Consider the following 12,795-nt stretch of genomic DNA (forward strand, 5'->3'; position numbering starts at 1 on the left):
AGTGGCATCACCGTTTAGCACCACCTCGAAAGCTCACCAATTAACACATTATATCTCGTTTGTTTACTCCGTCGTGCTGTGCCCTTTGGACAGAACCAGGCTAGCCGTTTACCCCTGTTTTTTTTTTTTTTAGTGTTTACGCTAAGCTAATCAGCTGGTGGCTTGCTAGCTGGCTTCATCTTTAGCGTGCAGACGTGAGAGTGGCGTCTATCTTCTCATCTGACTCTGTGCAAGAAATTAGATGAGCGATGTTCCGTTAAATGTTTGACTATTCCTTTAAAGTTTGATTAACATCGACAGAAAACAAGAAAATACTCTCCTATTGAAACCTGTATACTTGTGTGTGCATGTGTTTTAACTACTGAATCCAGCTGACTATCACAGGCCCAACAATCTACAACCACGACACTGACTATCTATTCTGCCCAAGCTGAGAGATGTGCGATTGCTTTTTTAAAACAGTGACTCTTAAACTTAAGTACATGTGGTGCTCAAAATAGGCAATGGTACACAAAAAGGCATTTGTCTTTAAAAAGAACAATAAAGAATGAAAAAAAGTAATACGCACTTTTTAAAAAAAACAAAAACAAAAACAAAAAAAAAACTTAAAAAACAAAGTTTCTTTTATGGTTTTTGGCAGCCGGGCGTCTGTGGCGATGCCTGCAACTAAGAGACACAACTCCCCTGAAATCTTAATACGTCGTCACACTGACTTTGACATAGAAGTGCAGGCATGAAGGGGGGCAAAAAGAAATCACAACACGTGCCCCCCTCCCCCCCTGAAACTCCTGTGCTAACCCCAGATTAGAGTATTTATAAATCCACCAGGTGAATCAAGGCTTGACTGTAACTGTTATGCTGCTAAATAAAAGTGCAGCATTAAGGACATTCGGCTTGAGCTCAGGAATGGTTAACTAACAGACACTGTGTATCCCAACAAAAAGCATATTGAACCCCATGTGAACTAGAAAATAATAATAATAATAAAAATAAAAAGTTAATTCACACTCTGAACTGCTTGAATGTACATTTCTCTTCAAGGCGGTTCCGGCACAAAACAAAACAAAAAAAAGGAATTAATGCTTAGAAGTCAGTGGATTATGAATCAACAGATCAACTGTAAGTGTGATATTACACTACAATTCCAATACTTCTTCATTAAGAGATATTACTCCATACGACACAGTGAAAACTGGACAGTAATCACTGGAGATTTTGCACCACTTTTGTCCAAACATAAGGTCTCGTCTCCCGCTGCTTTAAAGGCTTTTCAGGGCCGAATGGAGACTTTTAATTGGCTGAGAGACGTGGATAAAATAATTTGTGGTTTTGGCACAGGCCTCGTTCAGGAAACTCACTTCCTTCTACACAACACAATTTACATAACTTTCCTTTGGTTAATTAAAAAAAAAAAAAAAAAAAAGAAAAACGTAGAAAAATGAGAGATGAGCAAAAGGTTAGCTAGGTTTTTCCCTCTGAGGAGAGCGCTCGCTGTTTGCAGCCCTTGTCGCGGCGAGATTTACAAAGGCTAAACCCAAACTGCGGTTTAGTCGGGGGATTTAGGCTCTTCTGATGATCACAGTGGTTTAGAATTCAACTACAGGGCAAATGTTCATGTAAGATGAGCGAGAACAGGAGGACCCTGGTGTCTGGTCTCTCTCACGTTTCTGTGTTGGTGTTGGTTTTTTTGTTTTGTTTTTTTGTTGTTTTTTTTTTCCTCCATTGTTCCATGTCATTACGGTCAAGTCTCAGGCGTCAAGGTGTGGCTGGCGAAAAAAACCTGTCAGGTATCAAGATCCTGAAGGAGACAGAGACACAAAAACAAAAATGTGATTTGTATTTATGTAAATTCTCAAATACTTAATTTACCTCACCTGCAGAGAAACCTGCGGCTTTACTGGCTGCTTTCACACACCGGCCTTTATTCTTAATTTTAGAGTTTAGACAAAGTAGATTTTCTCTCATCTTCTTCTTTTCTGCTGTTTTAATTTGCTCTTGATATAAACTCAAAATTTCCTCCATATTTATCTGCCGTCATGAATAAACTGTTGCTGCGTCTCAAATCAGATACTTCAGTCACGACACTCACACGTCGTACACCGGGTTCTGTAAACACTCACCGGGACAGACGATCGTATCATGTGACCATGTCGCCCACCTGTCCGGCTGCTTTGCTCACTTTACTGTGAATGAACGTTTTACTTTCCCGTGTCCTTCTTTCTCGGTCGCCATGGTTCTTTACCTTTCTGCTGCAGAGCCAAGATGGCGACCGTTGAAGGGTGAGAAATGCCCATGTTGTTTTTTTACCTTTATTTATTCAGGGTAGTTTCACTTTCACATAAGGATTTGGCTAAGTGCTGTTCTTTCCCTTTTTCCTGCCAGTCTGGGGATCGAACCGGCGACCTTCCAGGCACAAGCCTGCTGGTCGATGTGAACACACGTACGCTCCCAAAATAACAAGTGTGAGTGTAGAAGTACATGAACTGAGACACAGCAGATATAAATGCAGCATGACGTACACCTCAGCAGCGCTAATCTCTCTCTTCATCTAAACTCACAACAGGACAGAGATGACAGGAACTGGGGGGGGGGGGGGGGGGGGTGATAGCCCACAAAGTTTTCACTCAAAAATGGATTAGAATACTTGTGATCAATGTGACCTGGTTTCTGATCAAGCTACTGAACTTTCTGCGCAGATGTTTCAAAATAAAAGTCATCAGGTGGTTCAAAAGGTGTAATCCCTCTTTTCTCCTGGCTGACCTGAGAGCAGTATTGTTCTTAGTATTAAGAGATTTTTTTTGGCCAATGAGCTAAAAACACAGGAGCAGCATGTTGTTGTTGTTGTTGTTGTTGTTGTTGTTACCTGGAACTGATAGAGCACTGGGGTCAAAGGTGAATCTCATCTGAAGCTCTTCTGCTGCTGCATCAGGCCCACGTTCTCATACACTCTAGAGCTGTCCTCCCTCATCCTGGCATCACACACACACACACACACACACACACACACACACACACACACACACACACACACACACACACACACACACACACACACACTTCAGTGAGAAACTACTCACAAGACTTTCAGAAAGTGATTTAATAGCGACCTAGAGAATTGAACAGGTTCCTGCAGGAGCCTTTTACCAGCAGCGTTACTTACTCTGTGCAGGTGGGAGTAGGAATAGGAGTGCAAGGAGGCAAAGGGCTCTGCTCCCCTCCAGTCAGGTCAGACATAGAGTACTTAATGTTGGTGTACTCGCGCCCTTTAATCTTACTTTTCTGCAGAGGAGAGGAGGACAGTGGGAGGTTAGAGAAAGGAGCAGGAAAAAAAGAAAAGAAAGCTAAACTGTTAAAAAGAAGTGAAGCGTTGTGCGCTGCACACCTGCTCTTCCTCTATGCGTCTCTGCAGCGTCTCTATGTAATGCTGCACAGCCATGTAGATGAATCTGTACTGCGCCTCGGTCTGCACCATCCCAGAGCGCTGAGAACGAACCATCTGGATGGTCTTTGGCACGTCGATGTCACAGTCCACCCCTGCAGCATGAACACATGAAACCTCACACTGACACATCCTCAGTACTGCCAACAGAGCAATGACGTAAACTGTATGTGTGTGTGTGTGTGTTATCATTATAACTCTGTCTGTTAATCAACTAATGACAAAAGAGGCAATAAAAGTGTTACTCAAATCTATTTCCAACATTACAAGATATTGAACGCAGCCTATTTTACGTTGACTTTCCTTTTTAAAACAAATAAATACCTAAAAGTGTCGTATTTAAAAAGTATTACTCAATGTTCTTCTGCTTATTGTCTTTTTTATTTTGTTTGTTTTATGTTTCTGCATGTCCATGTTTTATGCCGGTTTGAATCTCTCTGTGTTTTCTCTGTGATGATGTGAAACACTGTAAGATCAGAGTCCAAAACACAGAACAGCTGTAGTGGATTGCATAAACCTCTACAGGTGTTTTCTAACGAAGTGTTTGTGCCTCAGTGTAAATAAAGCTGGACTGAATCTCCTCTGGATTCTATCAGGATGAAAGACACAGGCGTGTGGACTCACCTTTTTCTCTGATCACATCTATCAGGATGTCGATCACTATAAACGTTCCCGTCCGCCCGATCCCCGCGCTGCAGAGCGGAAGAGAAACCCTTTGATTCAACATGTCTGCTCCTCCTCTAATGGAGTCTGTGACAGAGTGTACTCAAGAGTTTCCAGCGTTTGACTTGTGTGTGTGTGTGTGTGTGTGTGTACCTGCAGTGTACCGCTATAGGCCCGGCGTCCAGTATGCTCTCCTGCTTCAGGTTGACCTCCTCTAAGAAGTCGAGTACACCGCCCGGGTCGGTGGGGACGCCGTGGTCCGGCCAGGCCCTGAAGTGGTACTGCCAAACTGTACGTTCTGTGTTGCCCTGAAAACACACACACACACACACACACACACACAGAGGAGGATAACGACCTTCAACAAGCTTCAGTTTAATCACAGCCTCAATACATCAGCCACAGCGCCATCTAGTAAAACTGCATCAACTGTCTGTGGTATTTCTTTGGTCTTTTTATAAGTGAATACAAGATAAACAGATGTGTATTATAACACTCATTTGAAAAGATGTTTCCCCTACCTGACTTCAAGCTTCCACTTATTTATATCCACACACACACACACACACACACACTTACCTGTCCCACTTTGGACAGTTTGAGCTCTCTTAAGATGTAGTCGTGTGCCGCCGTCTCTCTGACATTGCGAACGCGCATGGCGCCGTACTCCTTCAGAGCCGACACGTCGGGCCAGTACTTCACACACTTACTCTGCGGAGACACAACAACACTCACTGTCTAACTGACTAACTTTTGTTTTGAAAAGTCTTATATAAATAAAGCTTAACTTATTTACTTACACACATGCACCAAAACCAAATGTTTTACTGAAGTGAGAATAAATTGTAGCTGCACTGAAAACATCTGGACGCAGAGTCTCAGTCGCCTTCAGCGACGAAAGCTGCACAACACCAAGCTACAACATGTCTTTAAGCTTTGAGGAGTGGACCCACATTAAATTAAAGCTTAACACTTAATCTCTCCGCTCACCTTCCCCCTCTCCACCTCTTTGGTCGTCATGACGATGACTCGAGAGTTTTCCTGAAACACCATCCTCCAGAAGTCACTGATGGTGTTCTGCAGACAGCCCTGAGTGGCAATGTAGCTCTTCTTCACCTTGGTACTGTTACACTTTGAGTCCAGCTCCGGCTGCTCACACACACACACACACACACACACACGCACACACACAGACATGACAGTCAGCTGAGTGCCTCGAGTACAACAGAGAAATACAACAAAGAGTCAAAACACGAGCAGAAACTGACAGACCACACATGCTGGTCGACTACAATGAATCTGACTGATGCAGTTCTACATCCAACTATCCACACATTAAAAAATGATGTGTGTGTGTGTGTGTGTGTGTGTGAGTCCCCTGAGGATGAAGTGAGTTTACCATGACAGTGGATACTACCATGATGATATTGGCGTTGATGTAGTCGGAGCCCGGCTCATTTAGGTCCCCATCATTCAGCACCACGCGTGTGTGGTCGACTGCAAACACAGAACAACAACAACAGTCAGTCGGTCGGTCGGTCGGTCGGCTTTCACCATCCCCTCAGGTGATGCGCTGCACCGTCACACTGAGAGGCTGCTGTAAGTGCAGGAGCAGCGAGTGTCTCTCACATGGCAGAATGTTCTTGTATCTGTTCTTGTTTTTGTTCTCGGCTCTCTGGCCCTCTTTACGACTGTAGAGCAGCTTGCACTCCTGTTGCTGCAACGTCTGGACGAGGAGAAGAGAGAGAGAGGGAGAGAGAGAGAGAGGGAGAGAGGTCACATTTCAACCAAGACTTCGAACATCTTTAATCACACTGCTGGGTATTTATTCAAGCCCTTTTCAGACACGGAGTACGTTACATAACTGGCCTCATCTATCTGTGAAAGTGATGGCGTTCGGTCGTTCAGATATGTAAATGTTTGTTGTTGCTTTATTCAGACCTGACAGCACATTTACAGAAAGAGTCTCAGAGAGAGAGAAAGAGAAAGAGCTGGAGAAGTCATGACAACGAGGAAGAAAAGTTTTCTCTGCATCACTGAAGGATCTCACACACAGATAAGAATCGGTTGGTAGCATCTGGCCTCATGAACCTGTAGTTCTGCGGTGTGTCGTGTCGAGCCCCTAATTTACACACGCTGCTCCGAGCGGACGGTTGTTTTCTGACGTTTGCGCCACCACGTATTCCCACAGGTCGTCTTTCATTTTTGCCTCCACACCCTGGAGAGTCGTAGTGAACGCGGACAGGAAGAACAGGAAGCAGGTCTGATTCACCATGAACTGCAGCTGAACTCGATCCCCTGGAAATTCTCATCATCATTTTAGTCAAATTTTTTTCTGCACAAATGCAAAAAAGACTAAAACATACCGGATCACTCACGCTGACAACTGATCTTATCGAATAAACTCAAACAGAGAGCTCAGACTCTTCTGAAGCTGGAGTCGGCCGACTGGTGCGCATCGACCCATCGACACAACCACTGTGACACTGACGTGGACGGTCTTACAGGATTGTTGGAGGCCGACACTGATCTTGTTGTTTGTAGAAATAAAAACAAACTTTTGGAAACAGTGACACTTGTCGGGTTCTGAACTCTGTTACCTGTGAAAATAAACTTTTTGTTCATGTTTTAATGACTGATGTGAATATTCACAACGTTTCACTGCTTAATTAAACAGATTCTGTTTTCTTGGTGCATAAGAGAAGATAATGAAGTGATGGATGCACTGTAGGTGCAGTCTCTGTTTATGCCTGAGCTGCTGTGGTCTTTTATGTTCATCTGAAAACATTCAATACAAGCTTCAACCTCATTGACTTTTACGTAGAAGTGACTCTGGAGCTCAGCGAGATGTGAAACCATCACGTTTATTTAACAAGGTGCACGTCTGAAAAGGGCTTTAGTGATGTTTTTTTGTTTTGTGAGTAAAGACACAAACTAAAAAGTTTAGAACCAGACAGAACCACTCACCTCAAATTCTTCCCAGAAGCCCTGTTTGACTTTGTCTGTGGCTTCCGCGAGTTTGCTCAGCTCCCTAACTCGACTTTCGATCTCCGCCGCGTTAATACGAGTAGTGTTCAGAGGCTGCGGAGGAGAACGAGTCAGGACAGAGATTAGAATCGGAAAACGCCGCGGCTGCTTCCTGCTGGGGGAAAACAGGGGGATGGTGACGTTACCTGTTTTAGCTGAAGCACGGTGCCCAGAGTTTCCACCATGGGGTTCTTTTTGTAGTGCTCTACCAAGTCGGTGAGGGAGTCGAACTTCTCGCCTCCGCCGACGTCGTATTTCAGGTCGTGCTGAATGAGAAGCCACAGCCACATCAGCAACAAGTACAACAGAGCAGTGTCACCATCATGAGACAACCAAGATGTTTACGAGCACAGAAACAATAGGCAGATTGTAATGAGATGATAGACTGCAGTTCACAGCTGATTTGATTAGATTCAGCCACAATCAGGATCTGAAACTTTAAAAATATCAATAAATAAAATAATAATAAAAGTGTTACCGACATAAATCACTCCTTATTTCAAATACTGAATTAGCAATACCACAGGAAATGATGTCACCAAATGTAAACATGGGCAGTGATACACTTGTTGAGGATGGATTTAAATGCAACTGGCTGGATGTTGGTAAACAGTGTCATTCCTCTGAGTCTGGGATTTTTAATAAAGCTGTACAGGTGCAGGTCCATGTGAATTCATTAGAAAAAGTTTTGCCTTAAACCGAGAGGAGCTGGGGCCAAGGGGAAGTAGCATTAGCTGCTAACGCTGGCGTTACTTCCCCTTTGTTTACAGCTCCTCCCTGTAGCCGTCAGGTCTTCTTAAATGAGGGTTAATGTCAGCAGCTCTGTTTTAAAACCACAGGGACAAATTAAAAGCCTGGAACAGCAAAATAATCCTACTGATCTATAAAAATATCTACTGTTCTTTATTATTCGTGTTTCGTTATTATTCGGCTTTTTGCCCATGTCGGGCTCCTGTAGGAATGACGGCTCTGTTTTCCCAGTGTTCTGATTGGTCTGTGTTCGGGCTGCTGGCAGGTAAGATGAGATAGTCTGAAGTTAACCTGCTCTGGTGCAGGTTAGCTGCGCATCACAGGTTACCATGGTGACGTAGACCTGTTAAAACTGGGCCAGCTGTGTGATACTGGAGAACCAGATATAATCCTCAAAGATAACCCACTAATCCTGCTTCATGCTACAGGCCCCAGGTTTTCTCAGATCCCCTTCCCAGATAACAGAACACTGCACGCACTCCAGCAGTAAAAACATCTGGATCATCTTCACATCTGTACCAGTCAGGATCACACCTTTAACGGAGAGTTAAGGTGTGGGCAGTACTGGTACCTGCACGCTTTACGGTAGCACCAACTGCTGTAACAGAGGGGATGTGAGGAGGCAGGGACAGACAGAGGAGATGAGGAGTGTTGTTTACCTTGCAGCAGATCATGACGTGAGTGACTTTGGGTTTGCTGTCACTGCTGTCCGTCTTGTCGTCTCCTGTACGAACCGACAGGACGAAATCCCCCGGATGGCTCTGGCTCTCTCTCACCAGGAAGCTGCCGTTCTTCCCTTTCTCCGTCAGCAGCTTCTCAGCCTCCCGGCCCGACAAGTGTCCGTGGAACCATCTGGCAAAAACACACACACCAGTAAAACAGGTTTCAACCGGACTCTTAAAAAACATCTGCTTCCATTGTTGATGAGGATAAACGTGTAACTTATTTTCTTTAATGGCATCACTGCTTGTTTACATGAATAAATCAAGGATGTTTATTGTTTGCAAACATGGTTAAACAAGCAACAAACAATAACTTGAAGGATCTTTTTCTTGTGAAACTCAGCAGATAAGTGAAACACTAAACATTTTCTCTTGTTTTCACCCTGACATGCCTCGAATACGTCTCACCCTCCTGCAACTAAAGTGCAGCTTCACACACAAAATCCATTTTCTGCAGCATGACAGTAAAGAGAAAACATGTCCGCCTCCAGGTGTGGTCATCAGATCCCATCACAAGCAAACACCTTAAATTAAACGTGCACTAAACAAGTCAAACAATCAGCTCACTCATTAAATACGTGGCTTTTGCTCTGTGATGTTAGACCGCCGCTCGTTTTCCCCGAAGCTTCTCTATTTCAGACACAGCGGGACAACATCGCTATAAAACACCGCTGGAAACCCTGATTTCATTTCTGGGAAAATAAAAACGTGGCAGTATATTTGTTTTACTGGCACGTATTTTTCTTAATTAACCAAACAACTGGAGTTGTGAAACTGCACATATTGTATTAAGGGAGAAGACAAAGTGGATGAATGTAATGGGAACACAGTTTGCCACAAGGTCTATAACCACTACAGTCAGCCAGTTCCTCTTTCTCAGGATGGAAAAGTACATTTTCACAGTAATTCCAGTTAATGTGATGAAGTGTAATCAGTTGAGGAACCTAAGTATGAGTATAAGATCACAAATACTGGTTACTCCCATTAGGCTGACAGCAGCTCTGTTCAGCAGAGACACAGAGGCTTTCTTGAGACAAGCCTCCTCCATTATTTGCAATCTACAACGCACTCAGTTGCCAGTTTATTGGGTGCCATCTCAACCTAATGCAGTCTAATGCAGCGACTCTCTCTGCTGTTATATACTGAGGTGTTTCTAATATTGTGTCCATCCCATTTACATCAGTAATGGTTCATTAAATATAAGAAAAAACACATTAAATGTTAGTTATGCTGGTAACGTCTCATCGGGTCGTCACCGCTCACCTCTCTGAGGTGGGATCAGCACAGTTGAGCGGATACTTGAGCTCAATGACGTCTCCGTTTTTCTCCTTCAGTTGCCCATGATGCTCCATGTAATACTGCACCAGCTCTGCAAGAGTGGCAAACTTCTCCCCGCCGTACAGGTCGTAGTAGTCTCCCGTGTTCTGGATCTTAATATGAGTGACGGCTCCATTTCGCCTGCAGAGAAGCACAATCATTTAGAGGAGTGTTACCAGCAGGAGTGAGATCATCATCATCATCATCATCATCATCATGACGTAAACAGGCCCCAACAGGAAGCTTATGTTCGTCCTAATGAGTAAAAATCTAACTGTTTTATATTTAAATCTCACATACACAGTCAGTGTGGTGTCATTATTACATTAGATTCACCTGTGTTTCAGGTTTATTCAGGGAAATGTGGAAAACGTGTTTAACCCCAAATATATACTTAAGATTAATTATTAGTTGATTATTTTCAACTGTTCTAATAATGGAGTCAAACATTGCCTCGTTCCAGCTTCTCAGCTGTGAGGATCTGCTGATTTTCTCAGTCTTATGTGACAATAAATGGATGAACGAATGAATAAACTTAATCAATTAAACTGTTAATTGATTTTTTAAGCAAACATGCCGACAACTCTCTGGTCCCCTCTTCTCCAGTGTGAGCGTTTGCTGATTTTCTCGTCACAAACTGAACATATTTGGACTGTCGTAATCAGATTACATCAACAAGGTCTCTGAGACAACAGGATTTTTCTGATTAATTGAGAAAATAATCAGTAGATTAATCATTAGCTGCAGCTCTGCTGAGTGTCTTTGGGTTTTGGATCGATCAACAAGCAACTCCACGAAACTGTGACACTGTTATGACACATCACAGACGAAACAATTAAATGAATGTTCAGCATATTAATCAATAATGAAAAGTATTATTAGCTGCATGTTTTGAATCCTCCAACCCTTCTGATGCAGAGCACATGCATGAACAGTTTAACACCACACACACACGCGCCTCCAACAACACAGGCACCATCCCTGCTATTAAAATAAACTGTGAAAATATTAAGCGGCAGAGCGCCGACACCGAGACTCAACGTTGGCAAATTTTAAAAGGAAACCACCACATTTTTATGACACAAACCAGATAGACGCCGTACGCTGCTCTGAGTCATTGTAGGTGACCACCATTATTCCGGAAAATAGAAAAAAAAAGGAGAACTTGTGGCAGGTCTGAGGTTCAGTAGCATGTAACCTTGGATGACTTTTGGTTAAGTCTGGCAGAATGTGCACATAAAGAGACAGACGTGCTGGTTTGAACCAGCGGAGACTAGTCTCCCTGTGGAAATGTCCCCGTTTCCACAAGAGGAGCACGACTTGTTTTGTTTCCATAGGAAGTAAATATGGTGCGAGATGAGAGACTGTACGGCTAAAATATGAGACTGTTACAAAAATACCACTGGCTACATCAGCTGAACTGAGTTAATGATACTTCATCTTAAAAATTTATGACTCTACAGGCCCTTAGATAAAACCACTAACTGTTTTTTTTTTTGTTTTTTTTTTATTAGTAAAAGGTTGGTCGTCCTTCTCTGGATGATGCTGGTTTCCCACCATCATCCAACACAGTTCATGCTGAAGATGGAGCAGCATTTGTTGTGGGGATCTTTTTTTTTTTTTTTTAAATAATTATCCCAGCATCATTTAACAGTGAGTATCACATCACATTTAAAGCTGCATTAGGCGATTTTTCAGGCAGGGGAACAAACTGAAAACACAACACTGACACATCATATCATCTGATTAAACTATGTGAAGCGTATGAGCAAACAGTTGCCTATCACACACCCAGGAGGCACAGAGCAACATTATCTTTCATTTTCAAGTTTTATACGTGTCCGATTGATAAATGTAAGTCCAATATTTACTCCCGTTAGTTCCAGTTTCATCTGAAGCAACTTCTAACTGAAATATCTATTTAGTATTATGTAAGCTAGCCGACAGACTGATGTCCTAAAAAGCAAAGTATGCATAATTAACATGTTGCTTAAGGTTTGAATTATAAATTACTGAGATAAAATTCAATTTGTCTGGTCCTCAGGGGTCTACTCCAGAAAGCAGGTTTAACAAACTGAGTGTAACCCTGAACTCGGAGCTGACGAGCCCTCAGACGGGAAACTCTGAGTTTTCTGTTCCAGAACAGCTGATCTGAGTTAGTTCAATCAACTCTGAGTATGTTCACTCTGAGCTGAGAGCGTGCATGAGGAATATAAAACACCATCATCAATGGGGCTCCGATTCAATGATTCACCGTGGCAACGGGTAAATAAACAGCACAGTCTCCATTTGAATCCAGCGCAGGCAGAAAGATGAATGTGTGACATTAATGCACATTTATCTTTAAGAAACAACAGCAGCAGAGGAAGAGTCAATAAGTTCAAACTATTACATTTTATTCATTGTTGTCCACTAGACACATTATTTAGCAGATTTTTTATTTCCTTGAGCTGGAATCTGCTGTTGGTTAGATTAAATGTTTGAATATATTTATTCAGCCGTGACCTGATGGGGACAAAGAAGAAGATGAAAATAAAAACCAAACAGATAAGACAGAAGTTTATCTATAGATCTTGAGTGTAACCTCACAGTGGGACCCAGTAACAGCCTCATGGTTTTGATGATTTTCAGTTGAAAAAGCGTTGAGGTTAAAACTTAGTACATTTTCAGGCATCTAGAATTTTTGACACAGCATTATATTGTGCTGCTTTATGCACTCATGAATGCCACCATCACTTACCGTACTGAGAGGGTGAAGTCTCCTGGATTACTCTTACTGGGTCTGGCTAAAAAGCTCCCATCCACCCCACGAGTCAGCAGGAGGTTTTCAGCCTCCACACCTGTGATGTTGGGGTGAAACCACCTGAGAGAGAGAGA

General features: G+C 42.9%; 1 protein-coding gene across 2 annotated transcripts in view; it reads right to left on the bottom strand.

Annotated features, from left to right (window-relative positions):
- Nucleotides 1–282: 282 nt before the first annotated feature.
- The window catches only part of ptpn11a (protein tyrosine phosphatase non-receptor type 11a), a 15,809-nt gene continuing 3,296 nt past the window's right edge, over nt 283–12,795 (bottom strand). The window contains exons 2-16 of one of the 2 annotated variants that reach the window (XM_023421205.2): nt 12,659–12,781; nt 9,865–10,059; nt 8,539–8,731; nt 7,276–7,395; nt 7,070–7,183; nt 5,732–5,828; nt 5,520–5,599; nt 5,093–5,251; nt 4,682–4,813; nt 4,256–4,410; nt 4,064–4,131; nt 3,383–3,534; nt 3,161–3,279; nt 2,864–2,969; nt 283–1,798 (exon numbers count right to left, since the gene is read on the bottom strand). In XM_023421205.2, coding sequence (XP_023276973.1) covers nt 2,900–2,969; nt 3,161–3,279; nt 3,383–3,534; nt 4,064–4,131; nt 4,256–4,410; nt 4,682–4,813; nt 5,093–5,251; nt 5,520–5,599; nt 5,732–5,828; nt 7,070–7,183; nt 7,276–7,395; nt 8,539–8,731; nt 9,865–10,059; nt 12,659–12,781 — 1,777 coding nt within the window. In that variant the 3' untranslated portion in view covers nt 283–1,798; nt 2,864–2,899. Of the gene's footprint in view, nt 1,799–2,863; nt 2,970–3,160; nt 3,280–3,382; nt 3,535–4,063; nt 4,132–4,255; nt 4,411–4,681; nt 4,814–5,092; nt 5,252–5,501; nt 5,600–5,731; nt 5,829–7,069; nt 7,184–7,275; nt 7,396–8,538; nt 8,732–9,864; nt 10,060–12,658; nt 12,782–12,795 lie in introns of both variants that reach the window. The other variant, XM_023421204.2, reaches the window with a different exon arrangement.

Source organism: Seriola lalandi, unplaced genomic scaffold (assembly GCF_002814215.2).
Source record: "Seriola lalandi dorsalis isolate HSWRI2012SDOR001 ecotype SW California unplaced genomic scaffold, Sedor1 jcf7180002054666, whole genome shotgun sequence".
NCBI classification, from domain to species: domain Eukaryota; kingdom Metazoa; phylum Chordata; class Actinopteri; order Carangiformes; family Carangidae; genus Seriola; species Seriola lalandi.